The following is a 20686-nucleotide window of genomic DNA, read 5'->3' on the forward strand; positions in this document are numbered from 1 at the left end:
AAATCTTTCAAAAAAACAGCAATAAGATGTCCTAACTAACATGGGAATATTGTAATAGATACTGTGCTAATATTATAAAATTTTTATGAAGTTTCATAAGAATTTTTCCATATGCTATAATTAACTTAAAACAAGACCTGGAAAATGTACCTGAATGTAAGAATAAAGTTTTTATTTTTTAGCATTTCCAGACCTCCAGAACCTTCGCTTCACTCCGGTATAGGTACCTATAAAATTAAAAAAAAACTATCTTTATACTTATATTACCTATGTAATTATTCCAAATATTCTAAAGATCTTCTTCATATAAATGACATTAACCCAAATAGGCACCAATGACCGTCCTTCGAAGGGCAGGCAATTGTCTCTGCAAATCAGAGAATCAATTAAAACCATTTTCAACGTTGATTGATCCTCATGAGATCATAGCCTTCGAAGTTCGAATAGTTTATGTATACGGAGAACTGAAATAGAAACGTCCTTTTTTTAAAAACTTTTTTAATAATTTATGAATCGCAATTAAAGGGAAATAACAGAACTAATCTTCTTAGCTACATTATTACATATTATGACAATAATTAATACCTAATTTATAAGTGATACAAGAATCAATTTCCGATGAAATACAGGTACGAAATAATGACTACCTACGACTTTTAAAATATCAATAATAAAAAGGTCTACTAAAATCGTAAGAAAACTGGATTCATTGAAACGTCTGTTTAAAAGAAGTATGACGATATCAAAATCTTATGTTTTAATCTTATTATTGTTAAGTATTTTAAGTAAGTACCTAAGTACTTACAATTGCATGCCGTGTGCTTTCCAAAGTTTCTAAATCAAAACACTGTCGAAATATGACATAGCTGATGAATATAAATAAGTACAAAGGATGAAGCTAAACAATCGCTAAATAGGAACTTACCGTGAATTCCTAACAGGCCCGATGCGTGTGCGAAATTTTAAATTTTGCATCATAATAATTTGACTGTAACTTGAGACTTATCCAGAAATACACGAATGTTGTCGTATTTATTTATGACACATTTTAAGCACAACATACCTATATAGAATTTCCCAATAAGGAAAGTTACGTAATTATTTAAAATTAAATTAAGTACATACTATAAAAAATAAAAGTTATCATTAACACGACCTCACAGTTCACACAACTGCATCGTCATATATTTTGCATAGCATTCGAAATTTGAAATTGATATTGTGTTTATTTTTTTAATAATTCATTCAGCCAGTGACCGGTTCTTTTTTATTCTTCACTTCGATCGTTTATTTACATAAAAAAAAATTAAAAACAATAATACAATAATTATATTTGCAATACACATAGCTTACAAATTGTTACTGGGATGAATAAGGAAAACAATGGTGTCGTGAAAATGAATGACCTATTGACAAGCACCCCTTGCGTTCAGTTACCGCGCGAAAGCCTTACAGGATACTTGTCCTTTACCTGTCTTAAAAAATGCATTCGTTATCTGTGTAACTTCCTTTTATGGTATTTTGAAAATTGAATTTGCAATCATGTATGGTTGGCTGCTGGAAAGCGTTCAACATTTCATCGTGGTAAGTTAAGGGCTGTTTAAAATTGGAACTAAATTTATTATGAGAAGATAGAAACACAGTTGACAGATATATAATGTATATGATAGCTAAACAATATTTTTGTTTAACGAACAAAAATTTTAGTAATAAGTTGTGTATCAAGTATTTAGAGGTATTTAGCTTTAGTTTTAAAAAAAAATGAAGCATTTTTAAAGGAAAAAATAATTCGACTTAAAAACACAAATATCGATCATATTAATTACCTATGGTCAGAGTTGAAAACAAGAATAAAGTTTAACCGACTTCAAAAAAAGGAGGAGGGTTTCAATTCGGCCGGTATCCTATATATTTTATTGTCTTTTTACTTTTCGCTAAAAAGCACGATTATTATGCAAACTGGAAAATTTAATAATCTTATTTATATATTTACAATAGGCGTATCGTTCATTTTATTGTTAAAATTTTTAACAATTGAGAATTATCTTAATCTGTAGCAACCTTCCTATTTTTTTTACTTTAAATAAATCTTAACGCATTGGCATGGAAAGTTGAAAAGAAACTTAATTGAATTCAAAGTTTCACTGTATCGTCAAATTGCTTGCGTGTATTTTTATTGACTTGTCAATAATTTTGCCAGAAAAAAGAACTTCCACCTTTTACTCGTAGGCATGTATATTGTGATTTTTGTCGGACTTTTTCATCTCTCTTCACTTTTTATAATTTACTAGCTTTCCGCCTGCGGCTTCGCCCGCGTTTTCAAAGAAAAACCCGCATAGTTCCCGTTCCCGTGGGATTTCCTGGATAAAACCTAGCCTATGTTGCTCAGTGAAGATGCAGCTTACTAAGGGTGAAAGAATTTTTGAAATCGGTCCAGTAGTTTATGCGTGAAAACCATACATACATACATAATTACAAACCTTTCCTCTATAATATTAGTATAGATTGAAACAATTCAAACGAATTAACATTATCGTTTTGTTTCGAATTAACTATATATAATAGTTTTGTTATATCCGACTCTGCTTAATTAAAATAATTATTTCCAATAGAATAGAAATTCATGTGAAAGATAGACAAAATATACTTAGGATGTGACTAATAATTTATAATATTTATTCGTACATTTATTCATTTAAAATTAAGAATTAACTGGATGATTAGCTTGTTTTTTAGCAGTCTAATTGATAAAATCAAATTATTCGTACGACTTCTGTACGAATAATAATAAATTGTTTGTCCAGTACCCGTATTAATAGACTCAGCCATATACTTATTGAATTACTCCTCTCATTAATACATAAAGTAATTTTGCCAACAAGATATATAATCACAGGTGCGCAGAACCGATAATATGAATTATAACAAACCATCAGAATTGGTAACGCCAATATAATTAAAATAGTAAATGTAGAAATTAAACATTTATTGTTTGTGGTGTGTTCCTTCATCCTTCCCTACATACGAGCACAACCAATCATCGCGTGGTCACTAACCACGTGACACGTCCAATAAGACGTGAACGCGACGTTCGTGTCGCTGCAGTCAGTCGGGTTCGCTCCGTTCCTTCGCGAGGTTCGGGACTCGGCCACCGCCGGAGAGCTTCCACGAGGCTCTCTAGATCATCAGGCATTGTGCCCTTGTAACATCACCGGGGTATCCCGTGCCCCGGCCCTTGGTCGCGCTCACCGCCGCGTGTGTGTTTGTGTGGAGTGTGGGACCGGACGCCGTTCTTGCCCGCCGCGAGCTGGAGGACCCTGACCGCGTGGCGGCGCGTGTGTTCTGGACGCTACTCCCTCCGACGAGGTACGTGCCGTATGATCCTGTCTATCCCTCTTTGCTAACACCACGTAGATCAAAATACAGTCCACTTTCATATCGAGAATATATTTACGTATATTTTTATATTGGCGCGACCATTGAGTGGTCCTTCGAGCCGGATAGTAACCATTGTTTGGTCATTCCGTATAAATACCTGATGATTCCACCGCCCTTGTTAGGATACTCATTGTGTAGGCCCTAATAAGCGATTAGTAGTATCTTCAATGCGAAATACTATTTAATATACCGCATATAATAGAACGACAATGCGTCTTCTACTATTCATATAAAATATATTTTAAACCCGCCCTTATTAGGATACTCATTGTAGGCCCTAATAAGTGATTTAATAGTACATTCATTGTGAAATAACTATAACCGCATAGATCGACATTGCGTCATCTATTATTTTTGCTTAAAATATATTTTATTCCGCCCGTAACATTAAGTTACGCGTATATTATTATTAAAATAGTTAATTAAAACTATATTCATATCGTTTATCCGCAGTTATAACGCTAAAATCATTATAAATCGAACATATTTCATCATATTTATTTATCCGCTACCCGCGTTCGAAATTTATAACGTTATCTAGGTCATTCCGCGATCCGCTGTTATAATCCGACCATATTGAAAATTCATACTCGGTTCATATTACGCTTGCGTCGCTGACCTACTTTATTTAGTCGTATTACTTGTTATTGTAACTTGTATTGTAACATTCTCTGTTTGAATATATACTTTTGTTATTAAAAATGCCGCCTAAGAAAATGACTAAGTTACCTGATAGTGACGCTTCGGATGTTAATGATTCGGAAGATATAAATGATTCGCAGTTATCCATGTTATTAGCTAAACGCGAAATTATATTCGAAATGGTGCAACAAATGTATGATTTGTCTTTAAACGTTCATAACAACGCCTCGCTTATGGAAAGTTTCCTTGACGAGTCCTCGCAGATAGAATCATTACGTGAAAGATTTGAAAAATGTTTAGACGAATACAATACTCGCTTATTATTATTAACACCTACCGCGAAACCTGATTATAAAAGCCTCGTTGCATTCGAGTCTTTATATAGCAGGATTAAAAGAATTAAATCGCAATATTCGCAACCAAGTCCGCCACACGGAGATATTAATAATTTGCATAAAAATAGGCCTAAATTACCGCCTATCGAATTAGTACCATTTTCGGGTGATATTCGCTCATTTCCGCTGTTTCTTTCGAATTTTGAATCAGTTGTTCATAACAATCCCGGCCTTACAGATGCCGAGCGTTTATATTATTTACTAGGTAAATTAACGGGGAAGGCCACAACTGTTATAGCTGGTATAACCCCCTCCGCTGAAAATTATAATTTAATTTTACAAACTTTAAAAAATAAATATGATGATAAACGTATGTTAGTTTCCGCGTATTTAAATCAAATGTTTGATTTTAAACCTTTGCATTCTCCGTCCGCAACAAACTTTGATTTATTTACAGATAACTTTATTAGCGCAGTGCGCGCCTTACAGAATATAAAGTTAGATAATATTACAGATTTAATGATTGTTCATATCGCGTTGAAGAAGTTAGATTCAGATACTGTTCGCGCTTTCGAGACTAAGTTTGGTAGTGAAATGCCTACTTTTGATAACTTAGTTCAATTTATTCAGACTCGTGCGAAGGTATTAGAACGCATTCATCCTTCCACAAATTCGGGAATAAATAAACCGCCTCGAAAGTATAATAATTATAACCGCAGTTCAAATAATATCTCGTCTGCTCCGCCTAAGTATCAGTCTTACGTAACAACAGCTGATTCCGCTTATAGTTGTCTTTGTACAAATATTACGCATCAACATTTATTTAAATGTTCAAGTTTTCATAAAATGAGTCCGCAGGAACGTTTGAAATACGTAAAGGATAGAAACGCGTGTATAAATTGTCTCAGTGTAAAACATCGAGTTTCTAGTTGTTCGTCGAATTTTAATTGTCGCATTTGTAAATTAAAACATCATACAATGTTACATTTGAAACGCGAATCTTCCATTCCCGCGCCTGCGTCTCACCCCCCGCCGCGCAGCACACCGCCGTTGCCTGCGCCGTCCGCGTCGGGCGAGTGCGTCCGCTCCGACATTGCGCTATGTACCGCTAGCTATACAGCTGATACTGATAACGCATTTCAATGCAACGCGCCCGCGAATAAACAACACACTATTTTATTATCAACCGCTGAAGTCGTATCTTATAATTGTAAAGGCGAACGGCTTGTTATTCGCGCGCTTTTAGATTCCGCTTCGCAAAGTCACTTCATTACGAATGAATGTTGTGAACGTTTAGGTATTAAACCGCAGAAAACCGAACGTACTATTATTAAGGGGTTCGGTGGTTCGGAAAAAATTGTAAATAGTAATTCCGTAAATATAAAATTTTATTCGCGTCTTGACAACAACATATCTTTTAATATTTCACCGCTAGTTGTTGATCATGTTACGGATTTACTACCTACCGCTGTTATAGACACTTCTGTCTTATCGCATATTTCGCATTTACCGCTCGCAGATGAGAGTTTTGGTACGCCAAATAAAATCGATTTATTAATCGGTGCTTCTCTGTTCCCTCATCTGCTTCTCCCCGACGTAGTTCATGCATCTCGTGACTCGTCGGCGCCCGCTGCATTGCGCACGGTGTTAGGCTATGTAATAATGGGTTCAGTACCCACCATACCTAACATACATAAACCGCCCTTGACGTGTTGTCACGTTCAAGAGACCGCCGCTATTGACTCATTAGTCAGGCGTTTCTGGGAGCTCGAGGAGCTTCCTACCGCACCGCCCGTTCAACATCCCGATGATGTTGAATGTGAAGAATATTATAAATTAACTACAACCCGCGACCCCGTGAGTGGCAGATATATTGTTTCGCTTCCATTTAAGGATGATTTCTACACTCTCGGTGACTCATTTAATATTGCCCGCAAGCGTTTCATGTGCCTCGAAAGAAAGCTACAGGCTTCACCTATATTAAGGTTGGCATATGATGACGTCATAAAAGATTATCTAACGAAAAATTATATTTCACCCGCGCCTCCGTATGATCCGCGTGACCCTACACCTATTTATATTATACCACATCACGCTGTTCTGCGCGAGGATAAATCGTCGACTAAGCTGCGCATGGTTTTAGATGCTAGCATGCCAACTTCTGGAAGCCAGCGTTCGTTGAATGACCTTCTGCATGTTGGGCCGAATTTACAAGGCAATTTGTTTACAATAATTTTAGGTTTTCGTCTCCACGCGATTGCCATGACCGCCGATTGCCGCCAACAGTTTCTGCAGATATTCGTGCGTGAGTTTGATCGTCGTTTTCAATGTTTTTTATATCGTTTCAGCCCGCAGGATCCGCTACTTCTTTATCAATTTAATCGAGTTTGCTTCGGCATCAAGTCTAGTCCTTATCATGCACTGCGCACGGTAAGACAGCTCGTAGAAGATGACGGCGCGAAATATCCGCTCGCGAGTAGCATTGCGTCTTCGTCGTTGTATATGGATGATATCGCCTTCTCTATTCCCACGGAATGTGAAGCAGTTTCCGCGTCGCAGCAGCTCATCGATTTGTTTAAGGGAGCTCAGTGGGATCTAGTTAAGTGGAACAGTAATAGTAAAAATGTGTTAGATAATCTTCCCGCTTCGCACAAACTTTTACCCTCCGCGGTGGAGTTTGATAAGACCGTGCAACACAAATTACTTGGTCTGCATTGGTCTACCGTTGATAATTGTTTCTATTTTAAAATTACCGCTCCCGCCGATGTGATGTGCACTAAGCACTCCATCTTGTCAATTACCGCCCGTCTGTGGGACATGATGGGCTTCGTTGCTCCCACAGTCGTGTATAACATCCCATCAGATAATTTCTACCATGTTTCTGGTATTGAAAATCCCGCTGACATTCTTTCGCGTGGCATTACGCCACAAAATCTCGTACCGCACCCTCTGTGGTTCCACGGAACCCAGTGGGCTCGTTCGGACCCATCTGAATGGCCTCTTAAGAGTCTCTATGGTGAATCTATTGCAGATATTCCCGAACGAAAATTATTAGCACACCCTGTGTGCCCGCCTATAAAGCATTGCGCTTTATACGATACCGCCCTTCGCGTCTCGGCGCGTCGTGTATTTTATATTTATAGGTTCCTTATATTATTACCCCGCCGCGGTGTTATGATGACCGCAGAGGAACCTAATTTCGCTGAGAATAAAATTATTCCCGCCCTGCAAAATAAATATTTTGCAGTGGAGTATTATAATATACTCTTTTATAAATTTTATTCGCAGGCTTTCAACCGCTTGAAGCCTTTTATTCGCAACAGACTTATCCTCATCGGACGTCTAAGCGATTCCGCCCTGGAATATGCACATAAGCTTCCAGTGATATTACCGCGCAATGATCACATAATTATCATGATCATTGATTATTATCATATTAAATATATGAATATTATAACGCATTTGTTTCTTGTTATTTTAAATACCGCGCTTTTACTAGCATTACCCGCGCCTCGAGTCAAATCTGATCACGTCAGTTTGCTTGATAGGCATTCGCTACTGGACAAGTTAGTCCAGTCGTTTTGGAAACGTTGGAGATTGGAATACTTACACGGTTTGCAGGTTAGGCAGAAATGGAATACGCCTTCCACACCTATTACTCCTGGAACGGTCGTGGTTGTAATAAATGATAATGCACCGCCCCTAACCTGGCCTTTAGCCGTCGTAGAGAAAATACATCCTTCAAAGGACGACGTCGCGCGCGTTTGTACAGTTAGAACCGCCAAGGGAACTTACCTTCGCCCGGTCGTTCGTTTATGTCCGCTTCCAAGACAATAGTTATATCGCATTAGTATATTACCGCAGTTAGTTAAGTTTAATTTTAAGTTTTGCACCGCTTTCGTTTATAATTTCTTAGTTATAATACCGCCGTGACTTTAGGAATTTTTTATACCCCGCTCGCTTTACGCGATCCTAGAGTCATAGAATTTGTTAGTTGTAATACCGCCGTGACTTTAGGAATTTATATACCCCGCTCGCATTACGCGATCCTAGAGTCATAGAATTTGATAGTTATATTTCCGCCGTGACTTTTAGGGTTTTTTATTATCCCGCTCGCATTTTGCGCTCCTAGAGCCATAGAACTTGTTATTTATATTACCGCCGTGGCTCTTAGGACTTTTATCAACCCGCGCGCATTATGCGATCCTAGAGTCATAGTTTTCGCTGTATCTTATGATTGGTTTTAAATGGTGACCCATTTAGGGCGGGTGGATATGGTAACGCCAATATAATTAAAATAGTAAATGTAGAAATTAAACATTTATTGTTTGTGGTGTGTTCCTTCATCCTTCCCTACATACGAGCACAACCAATCATCGCGTGGTCACTAACCACGTGACACGTCCAATAAGACGTGAACGCGACGTTCGTGTCGCTGCAGTCAGTCGGGTTCGCTCCGTTCCTTCGCGAGGTTCGGGACTCGGCCACCGCCGGAGAGCTTCCACGAGGCTCTCTAGATCATCAGGCATTGTGCCCTTGTAACATCACCGGGGTATCCCGTGCCCCGGCCCTTGGTCGCGCTCACCGCCGCGTGTGTGTTTGTGTGGAGTGTGGGACCGGACGCCGTTCTTGCCCGCCGCGAGCTGGAGGACCCTGACCGCGTGGCGGCGCGTGTGTTCTGGACGCTACTCCCTCCGACGAGGTACGTGCCGTATGATCCTGTCTATCCCTCTTTGCTAACACCACGTAGATCAAAATACAGTCCACTTTCATATCGAGAATATATTTACGTATATTTTTATATTGGCGCGACCAAGAATCAAACGAGCAATCAAATAAACACGCGCTTAAAACAGCTCCATTAATTTCTTCTATGCCCAAATTGACTTGCGATTATCTTAAAACGGCTTCAATAACAATAGGGAACTATTTCGCATTGTTTGTCTGTAGTTTATGACATATGAACACGCTGCTTCGACATTGCTACCAGCAAGGTCAATGTTTTCGACACGTACTATTACTTAATGAAGATAACTGACCCTGCGAATACCTCCGACGTAATTAAAACGAATTTCGTCTCGTATTTTTTCTTCACGTCAGTCTGGAACACAATATATGTAACGTCAGAATACCTACATCACTTTTCCATTAATATTTCTCGTTTTCGACAAGCCTAATTGAGTTATTACCTCTGAGTTGGAATAATATTATATTATTTTGTTAGACAACAGCTATACCTTAATACAATTAATTCAACGTCTCAGCACAACAAAGTTCCTAATAGCATGAAAAAACTAAGTTCGAAGAAGCATTAACATGAAATATGTTGTTAATTGTAGCAAGAATGCGGGGAAGAAATATGGGAGACTATACTTCGAGAAGCTGGTGCCAGGAACACCGTCTTTATGACGCGACAGGTAAACAAGGGGCTTATTTTAATTTTAACATTCGACTTTAGATAAATCTTATAAAATATTTAAACTATTTCAGCAATATCCAGATGCGCTCATGCTACGACTCGCATGCGCTTTAGCTCGATTCTTAAACAAGGACCCAAACAGCCCAACAACTTCCACGCCAAGCAGCCCAGCTCCCAGAAAAGTATCTCTGAAATCCAAACCGGCATGGCGAAGTGCGTCAGTTCACACGGATAATAGAAACCAATCTTCTAAATGCCCTTTCAGTTCAACAAATGCTCTCACAGCAGTTACAAAAAAAGAAATTGAAGCATACAACTCATCTGAGGAAATACGATCTCCAACACATACTGCCACGCCGGCGGAAAAGATCTGCGAATTGGAGGAACTGAATGTTACTCCTACGCGTCTCGCTATAAGAGACAGAAGAAGCCTGGGCGTTCATTTAGAGAAGTTTAGGAGTGAACCAACAAAAGAAGAACCACTTGAATTTGAAACTGATGTCGTCAGTGAAGAAGTTTCTGACGAAGTGTCCAAAGAATCGGAACCAACTTCACCCATATCGGAAAGTTCAAAAAAAAGTTCCATGAAAGGACCAAGGAAAGTTAGCTGTACATTAGCAATGGATGTATACAAACGTCGGGGCTCTGCAGCTCCTATAAAGCAAAGGGTAAACAGCCTAAATTTGGTGAACGTTGACAGATTGCATGAACTCAGAGAGAAATTCAGTACACCGGAAAAAGTAATGTACTTCTTCGGACGATGTTTTGTCAAGTTTTTCTCCAATTACGGGTAAGGATGCTTAATGCTTGCTGTCTTCAGGAACTTTTCAATCATATTAAATTGTTTCTAATATTATAGGTACGATACAATGATTCGAGCGACAGGGCGTTACTTCTGCACTTTTCTGCAGTCAGTAGACAGTATTCATCAACGCATGAGGTTCACCTTCCCACGTATGAGGTCGCCGCGGATGCAGCTAACCAGAGCTCATAGACATGGAGCTGAATTGGTGTATAGTAGTGGACGAACTGGATACACACATTATCTCATGGGTAGGTCCACATGTTTTTAATTTTTAATTATGTTAAATAATAAGAAAGATAGTGTACTTAGTGTACTTACTTATAGTGTACTTCACAATTTAAAGATCAATAATGTTTATAACGCTGTAATACTTACAGTAGGTATAGATTGACAATTTTATGAAATCGAGAAATTTATAAAAGTGTGTTACTTAAATTTATAAGTGTCTCAATACAATAATAATCCATTTCAAATACATTGTGGCAGAGAAAATTCGAATTTAAAATGTTATAACGTAAAGTTGATACGTGTAATATAAAAAATATTTCATTATCACAAATCAGAAGCTAATCCCAAATATTATTCTACTATAGGTAGGTATTAACATAAATTAAAGTAACCCTTAGGGATATCAAAAGTCCCGTCTATAAATAACAAAGCTCAGCAGCTTATCCAACATTTTTCTTGTATCCTACGGGAATAACCTTTTGAAAATTGAGTGTTATATGAAAAACTAGCCGGTACGCAGCATTTCGTCTTCCCTCAAAATAAATATTTCATCCCATCTTGAAACATGATGACATGCTCGCTCCTTCTCGATAAAAATCGATACAAAATCTAGGATTCCTGATATTACCGCGTTCAGTCAAACAAACAAACTCTTCTGTTTCATAATATTAATATTGATTCGATTGAATATTTTCGCTCAGGTCAATTATACGAAATAGCAGAGGACATTTTCTCGTTGAAGTTGAAAGTGACAATCATGAAAGAGAGTATGGAGGGAAATTACTATGTCGCAGTACTGAGACTGGAGTTCGATAACAGTGACTATGTAAGTTTGATATTTAATGACGACGCGGTTGGCGCAGTGGTAAAGTAACTGCCTACTGAGCCGACGGTCCCGGGTTCGATCCCCGGTCAGGGCAAATATTTGTGTGATGAACTCAATTATTTGTTCTTGGGTCTGGGTGTTATTATCTATATATGTATTTATTAAATATTATATTTATCGTCGCCTAGTACCCACAACACAAGCCTTAATTGAGCTTAGGTACTGTGGGACTAGGTCGATTTGTGTAATAATGTCCTATAATATTTATTTATTTATTTATTTAATACTAAGTTTACTTTGATGTTTTGTTTACTTTATGCACTGGAATGTTTTACTTAAAAATATTTCAATGTATAAAACTGTGATATCGCGACTTTTCTATGATTTATCTAAAGATCTTACTTAACATATAGATATTTTTCTGAATTAATTTATTTTATTAGGAATGCTTTTATTTTTGATTTTTCTAACTATTTAAAACGAGGATGCAAACGTATACATTAAAGAAAAGCTGTTTATTTCATAGATCTAATGTCTTAAAAAAATGAATAAGAAAAATGTTTAAGTACCTAATTCACAGAATATATTCCCTGGTTTTTTCAAATATCCTTAATGAAAAGCTTTTTACTATTAAGTCTTTCCATTAACTTAAACTTACCAAATTTATCCTTACAGCGTAATAAAATAGGACCTCTAAAACTTCGTTATATCCTTGAGAATCCAATTTAGTAATAAATATAAGCGCCCAAATTCTCTCGAGGTTTGGAATTATAAGACAATTTTCGTTCAGATGTTTTAGTAAAGTTCGTAATAAATTTGCTTCAATTGTTTTAAAGAATTCAATTAAAAGTCTGCTTCCTTATCCGTGTAAACATCCTCTTCTTATTTTTAACTCAAACTCAAACATTTATTTATTCAATTAGACTTCCTATAGAAGCACTTTTGAAACGTCATTACATATTTTTAACATCTACCACTAACCGATTTCAAATTAGATTACCAATATGTCGATTAGATGCAAAATTTAAAATCATTCACTATTTTGTAAACATGCATTTAATTCAAGTTTAGTATTAGTGCAATAGGTACCTAACTATGTACAGATTTTGACCAAAAATATTAACAGATTAGGATAAACTTGTTAATATATGTTAAAGGTCACATAATATTGTGCCTTTATTGAATTCCTTAAACCTTCATTATTTTGCTTCTTTCTAAAAATACGAAACACGATCTTCCTAACACGAAATTCTAGGAAATTTATAAATAATTGCGTGGGAAAAACCCGAGATTTGGAGTATCTTTTTATTCTAAGGGCCGTATACAGTTTCAGGCATATTTTATTCATCATGGCTACAAACAGTAGGAGGTAAAAAGCGGAAAAATTCTTATTAAGTATCTGATGTCTGTATCTTTACATTTTTACAGAAAACATAATATAACAGTTTGACTGAGTTATATTGAATAGATTTTTAATTAAAATACTATAATATAGTGTATAACATACTCTATATTTCATAAGGATTAGATTGTTTCATTGTATTATATAGTACATTGTATTGTAATTGTATCTCTAGTTTACAGTTTTGTTATATTTTCAGGTTCAATCGTTAATGGCAAAGAAATCTCTACCGTGTCTTCTGCCGGCTGTGCCCGCATCGTTACTTTTACAACTATTCCCGTTTGGAGTACTTTTGGATAGAAAAATGAAAATATTGGTCGCTGGTGAAAAGGTATCGTAAAATATGGCTTCGAACTAAGCTGAACTGAGTATAAACTGCCAAAGTAACATTTAATTAAAAACTTATGGGCCTTAATAGGCCCTATCGTCATCAAACATTTGTTTTTATGAGAAATGGCCTAACATTGATTTGGGTCGCTTTTCCCAGTGGGTATGCAGTATGCACATAGAATTTTGGATCTAAGCCAAATTTGAAAAACAAATTTTTGATGACAACAGAGCTCACTAACTTATCTATATTAATATTATAAAGCTGAAGACCTTGTTTGTTTGTTTGAACGCGCTAATATCAGGAACTACTGGTCTGATTTGAAAAATTATTTCGGTGTTAGATAGCCCATTCATCGAGGAAGGATATATGCTATTATATATCATCACGCTAAGACCAACAGGAGCAGAGCCACGCGAGTGAAACCGCGGAGCGCAGCTAGTTTATAATACGACGCAAATTTCCTTTTACAAACATATACAAAAAAAAATTTCAGTTGGTGGAAGCGTGGGGAGGACCGTTGAACCGTATTCACAAATCTCCAATCAATGAAGTATTGAGACTCAGAAAGCCTAAAGTTTCTTTTACTTGGGATAAGGTATGAATAAAATATAATTCAATTAACATTTTTTTCTTTGAGTATTCTTCTTACTTGTTACGTTATTTTATTCTGGTCATGATCTGGTGTTAGAGTTCCAAAAAATCGATAAAATAAATGCAATTTATTTAGTTTTCTGTACTTACAAATACTACTTACATTTGTTTGTTTGTTTGTTACAAGTTACTTAGGTAAACTGTGTCATTGTGCTATCTTTATTCTTCTCCATTTTTTCTAGAGAATTTTCATGCATAACTAAACATTATGAATTGATTATTTAACGATTTATATGCTACTTCTTATCCACATAAATTTATTAAAAAAAAAGTGCAAAAGAAATATTTTTTATTCCAGGTGGTATGCATGCAAAACATGATGTTTGAGTTGGAACTGCTGCGTTGGCGCGCTCGCAACATCGCCGACTCGCGGCGCGGCTCGCACGGCGCACGATCTGTTCTGCTCAAGGGACCGATATATTTGTTGGAGGAGATTGATGCGCTTATATTCCTATGTAGCCCTATGTGTGTGGTTTCATAAATTTTGTTTATTGGGAAGATATTTTGTAATGTTTTAGTAGCTGGTTTGGAAACAAAAGTTTCTGCTCAAGGAGGTTTTTAGATAAGAAGATAGAAAGATAGATTAAGAAGAACCTGGACCAACGCTCGTCGACGATTGAGAATTAGCTCCCAATTACATAATTTATTTTAATTGTAGTACATACTATTTAAATACACAATAAAACATTAACAAACTTATATTTATTTCTTTACTTTTTATATCAGAACCTAAATTATTGAATCACAATCGGTACACCAATATTTCAGATTCAACGACCTAGACGAACTTCGTCAAGCCGGTCTCTGCTTAGCGGACATGAACGGCCATGGTCTTTCAAAGGAGATGTTACTTCAAGGCTGGCAGCATTTATCCAGACTAGAGTTACTCTTTGAGAAAGCAGAAAGCCGCAGTATGACGCTAGAGAAGTCCTGTCGACTTCTGGACCAGTGGAAGAAGAAAGGAGACCAGTTGTTGTACTCCATGATACCGAAGACTATTGCTGATCAGTTGAGGTGTGGCAAATCACCAATGGCTGAGGTACGACTTTCTATATAAAATAATTACAATTGGAATAGGTACAAATTGAAGCAATATGTAAGTTTCTGTACATTTAATTTGGAATTGAAAAGTGTTGCTTTGCTGTAGTGTTTAGTGAATCTGAAATTTTCGACAGCATTGTTGCAAGTGCCATATTAACCTGTTTACTGATTATGCTGTATTCAGCTGTATTCAGCACAAAGGTTTACATCACCTGTAATTACTAATCAGTATTGCACCAGCCTATTTTTATAACTTTACCATGGCAAATAGTGTACTTCCATGCTTTTCTACGAATCTCTTAAATTTTCACCTTTATCGAGGTAGTATAGATTGCACTATTATAATTTCACCATACAATTTTTTATCTACAACCCTTAGAACTTCGATTGCGTAACCGTAATGTTCTGCGGAGTCCAGCTCACTGAGACGGGTACGCGGGAGGACGTCATGGCGACCGTCAGTTACATGAACGATGTGTATTCGAGGATCGACCGCTTGTTGGATACTCACCAGGTTTATAAGGTCAGTTCTGGTGGATATTTGAGCTTTATTGAAGAAAAAATATTGGAAAAATTAGTGTAGTTACCTTTTTATGGTGACATAATATGTATATGGCCGTCAAAACTACCTTCATAATTTAACGAACCACAATTCCAACTACCAGCCAAGTTCCAACTAACAGGTTAAGTCAATCTATAGGTCGACTTAAGTAGTGAGCCTTATATCTTTGTTTATTTATTTTAGAATTTCCGACAAAGGATACCTAGATTACATTTATTACATCTTAAGTACATGATCTACTGCACATTTAATTAGGAAATTACAGTGTTCAAATGTTAAATTCAATTTAATTACAATTCGTTAATTTATTGCGAAATAGTTATTAGTTATTATTACAAAATAATAGTTATTATTACAAAATATTAGTTAACAAAATCGTATAGGTGGAAACAGTGGGCACGGTGTACATGGTGGTGGCAGGCGCGCCGGAGCGGCGGAGGAGGCGCGCGCACGCCGAGTGCGCTGCGGGCGCTGCGCTCGCTATCTCGCGCGCGCTGCCCATACTTACTATTGGTGAGTATCACTACATAGTATAAAACAAAGTCGCTTTCTCTGTCCCTATGTCCCTTTGTACGCTTAAATCTTTAAAACTACGCAACGGATTTTGATGCGGTTTTTTTTAATAAATAGAGTGATTCAAGAGGAAGGTTTTAGTAAGTAATTTATTAGGTTTTAGACAAAGCGGGCGATAAGCTAGTACTACATATTGTGTACTTTACACTGTATATTCTGCATACTGTACACTGCATAGAGTTATCTGCACACTGCATTCTAAACATGGTCCGCTGGCTACACACCTTCCGGTGGTTGCCTGCTAAAGTTTGCCCAATGAACATTACTCACCGCAGCCTTATGTCTTTACACTTCACGCTATATAACCTTATATAACATACTACACCCTGTAAATTGTGCACTGGAGGGCCCAGGGACCAGTGACGTGTCACTTTAAATAGCCAAATTACATTATTTACAGGCATACACTCGGGCCCATGTCGTGCCGGAGTACTAGGTCTACGCCAACCACGCTACTGCCTCGTTGGAGACACCGTTAACACTGCTAGTCGAATGCAGACTACTAGCGAGGTACAAAATACTTTAAAATTAATCAATTATCTTACTTATTTTGTTAATTGTAGTTTTTGTCCTGATAAATATAACTCTACCATATTTTTTAACAGTAGGCAGTAGCACTCCAGCAATAAAACCATTCCATGTAATGATTCCATAAGTAGAGATAAGAGAGTAGCAAAAAAATACCAAATGACTTGACTTTGTGATGTACACATCTTATATTCTATATTTTTTTCTTAAATTTTCAGCCGGGTCGTATACAAATATCAGCGCAAACAGCAGAAGAATTACCCGCCGGGAGGTTCCGACTTCGGAAGAGAGGTCTTATTAAAGTTAAGGTAATAATTTTTTTCTTAATATTATCTAAAATAAAGATATCAATTATGAGTATGTAACGTTAACTTTGTGTTACGTCGTACGCAAAAATATTCTAAAACTAGATTTCTGCCCGCGGCTTCGCCCGCGTTTTCAAAGGAAAACCCGCATAGTTCCCGTTCCCGTGGGATTTCCGGGATAAAACCTATCCTATGTGTTAATCCAAGTTACCCTCTATATGTGTGCTAAATTTCATTGTAATCGGTTCAGTAGTTTTTACGTGAAAGAGTAACAAACATCCATACATCCTTACAAACTTTCGCCTTTATAATATTATATATTAGAATTATTTTAATTAGGTATTAGATTAGATATTGGTCTGAAGATGATAAAAAACGAATCCTTGTAAAGCGATCTATGTTCAGAAAATGGAGCAATATTATTTTAAATTGCTTACAATATTAAATGCATTTGTCTATAGATTTCGATTATTAATTCCAGGGTAAAGGAATGATGGAGACCTTCTGGCTGGAAGGCGAGGTGGAAGAAGATGAACAGGATGAAGCCTTGCAATTATTCTCTATGCTATGTGGCGATAATTAGAAACATTCCACATCATTCGTCAATTAACCCATAAAATATTGGTATTAAATCTATGAATGAATTAAATGTTGCATGAAGTTGTTTAAATTTCGATGAATTAATTTTTTGGTCAACGGAAATAAACACTTCTATTCTACTTCTACTGGTGTGTTTTATTAATATATTTTCATCACGCTTTCCTATATCAGCTTCACTTGTATGTTTGTATGTATGCGGCTTTAGACTCGATTTCGGCCCACATTAAACGAACAAACACAAACTTTCTACTTACACACATCAAGGATCGGTGGCAATTCAATAATTTCATATATTTTTTTTCTTATTATAGTTAGTGTAATTTTAAATTTTTCTTAACAATCCGGAAGTTTTGGCTATAGGGCGCTTGTGCACTACAAGGAATTTTACTGTCCGGCATTCCGATTTTTTACGGTCCGGTGTGGCATGAAAAAACCGATGAATTGCTTGTGCACCTGTCCGTCTTTACTCGGATCAGTGCGGTACAGTTCAAGGAAGTTTGGCGGTATAATGCTATCATAAATGATTGTTTTTGCATTTTACAAGAAACGAGTAAAAAATATAGAAGGTGAAATATTATATTATTTCGTTATAATAAAAAGTAAAGTTCCGTAAGAGATTTAAAATGCGTGTTTCACTTATTTATTTTAATCGGTGACGAGGAGCTAAAGCTATTCCCACTTGAACTTTAACTTACCAACACTTACTTAGATAATAAATTATAGGTCAATGCTTGGTCAATGTATATAAAATAACAATACCGACTTCTCAAATCTCATTGCCAACTAAAAGAAAGTAAAACAAGAGCTTGCTTTCAATTGGCATATGCAGTAAAAACAGTAAAATCCAAGCAAGTGGGCATTCGAAAACAATTATACCTACAGCGACTCGTAGACACAAAAAACCATCCGGAATAGGGAAAAGTAAAATGTCGGACAGTAAAATTACGTATAGTACACAAGCTAGTATATAGATTAATTGCGTGCCATACCGGACCGTAAAAAATCGGAATGCCGGACCGTAAAATTCCTTGTAGTGGACAAACGCCCGTCCGTTTCAATGGACAATCTGCTATTGTACCTATGGTACCTACCTACGTACATTGATATATTCAAGGTGTTTATTACCCATTGTTTAAAGTTAAGGTATCAAATATAACTGTTTTATATTATATAACAATAAATATACACTTAGCTTGTTTATTTAATTTAATCCATACTAATATTATAAATGCGAAAGTTACTCTGTCTGTCTGTCTGTTACTCAATCACGCCTAAACTACTGAACCAATTTGCATGAAATTTGGTATGGATATATTTTGATACCCGAGAAAGGACATAGGCTACTTTTTATCCCGGGAAAATGACGCAATCCCGGAAATCCCACGGGAACGGGAACTATGCGGGTTTTTCTTTGACTGTGCGGGCGAAGCCGCGGGCGGAAACCTAGTTTAATTTTCGTCACATTTTTTATTTAGCGCCCTCTATCGGAATTCATAAATTACGGAGTGATTTTAAATGCACCTAATTATGGAGCTTCCCATGGGAATGATGTTTAACTCGGATAAAAAATAACTTTTCTCATTTTCTATGGCTTCCTAACTATACCCAGACCTTGTGAAAGAAAGACAAACAAACAAATAAACCAATACACATTCTTTTTTATAATATTACTTAGTTAGGATTAGTAAGAGAGTAGGTACTAGGTAAGGATTAAGGAAGAAATAAAAAATACTACCAGTTCATCATTTCTAAATAATTTAATACCAACAGGTGAATAAATTCGTATTATTTTTTTGTAACTTCAAATTACTTTATAACATTGTACATAGTAACTTAACAGATAAAGTTATACGTGTAACTTATTAGCCTATAAAATATAAAAAAGAAATATTTATCAACAAAATCTATGTAGGTATATAACCTTGTATATAACTTGCAATAGCTGCACAGATAAAATTAAACATTTCAAAATATGATAACGGCATTTACAATACAGTTGCCACAATGACAATATATTATATTCAATGTGTATTCAATAATATGCGTAAAGCCGGCTACTCACGTACCTGCAGCAGGGGCAATATTGGAATTGCACCCTTAATTGGCTCCTTAATTGTGATGTGCCTAGGCAAGCAGGGGCAATTTAGAGAACAGCTGAAGCCGTGCAACCGAGATTGCTCCAATATTGCCCCTGCGGCAGGTACGTGAGTAGTCGGCTTAAATAATCTTAAAAAATTCAAAAGCAAAGCTAAGGTACCATTGTATAGATACGTATTTTATATAATTATAATACTTTGTTCATTATATTTGTAACGTTTTCTTCAATATTTACAATATTTTTTACAACCTATCCTGTCTCAATGCAAGTTTAAAATGAACGAACTTAATTAAGAGGAATATTATCAAAATCTGGTTTAAATATGATGGTTTTAATTATTAGACCGTTAGATTGGTAGATAAAAAAATGGAACAATTTTGATTCAGTTAAAATTGGCCTTATAATTTATTCTTCTAAGGGTCGATGTTTCAATGCTTGGTTAAAACTTAACTTAAGAAGCAAATTATCTTCTATAGAGGTATAATTATTGTTGTATTACGTTTAAATTAAACTTTATGTATTTTTATTTTCTCAATAAATATCGTTAATTTATTTAAGAAGTATGAATCATATTTCCAATATTAAAAAGAAATACTAAGTGTAATTATAAGAAATAAAAATGCATTGCTTTGAGATGTTTAGGTACTTAATAAAAAATTATATTTTGTTCAATCTTGAGTCAAAATGGAGTTTCATATCAACACCGATTCGAAGATATATAATTTTTTATTAATCCTAGAATTAATTTATCAGAGGGGAATGTATCAAGATAGAAATTTAAAATTAAACTGTATAAAAGATCATTATTATATCTACATATTTCGAGACAATTCTAGACCACATAATATATTATGTTATTTTATTTTATCGATATATTTTCATTTTATACATTAATATTCCCT

The 20686-nt window shown here is 36.0% G+C and overlaps 1 protein-coding gene across 1 annotated transcript; it reads left to right on the forward strand.

The window, feature by feature from the left end:
* The first annotated feature begins 1448 nt into the window (after nt 1-1448).
* Nucleotides 1449-17771, forward strand: LOC149488591 (soluble guanylate cyclase 89Db-like). The gene is made up of 14 exons (XM_089695728.1): nt 1449-1584; nt 9755-9832; nt 9906-10624; nt 10694-10887; nt 11569-11693; nt 13295-13426; nt 13920-14021; nt 14376-14542; nt 14846-15116; nt 15498-15641; nt 16064-16193; nt 16654-16763; nt 17000-17089; nt 17568-17771. Exons 1-14 carry the CDS (start codon nt 1543-1545, stop codon nt 17667-17669), a joined length of 2406 nt encoding a protein of 801 aa, XP_089551854.1. The 5' UTR covers nt 1449-1542; the 3' UTR covers nt 17670-17771.
* Nucleotides 17772-20686: the final 2915 nt, after the last annotated feature.

Source organism: Colias philodice, chromosome 5 (assembly GCF_061535455.1).
Source record: "Colias philodice isolate Cphi_HAF_F1 chromosome 5, ilColPhil1 Martin Lab GWU primary, whole genome shotgun sequence".
Classification (NCBI taxonomy): domain Eukaryota; kingdom Metazoa; phylum Arthropoda; class Insecta; order Lepidoptera; family Pieridae; genus Colias; species Colias philodice.

What these genes read in the sequence shown, in the direction of transcription:
- LOC149488591 (XM_089695728.1), top strand. Translation starts at nt 1,543, where the DNA reads ATGTATGGTTGGCTGCTGGAAAGCGTTCAACATTTCATCGTG. An exon ending in TTTCTTTTACTTGGGATAAG is followed by an intron (nt 14,022 to 14,375) that starts GTATGAATAAAA and finishes TTTTTATTCCAG; the next exon opens with GTGGTATGCATGCAAAACAT. An exon ending in ATATTCCTATGTAGCCCTAT is followed by an intron (nt 14,543 to 14,845) that starts GTGTGTGGTTTC and finishes CCAATATTTCAG; the next exon opens with ATTCAACGACCTAGACGAAC.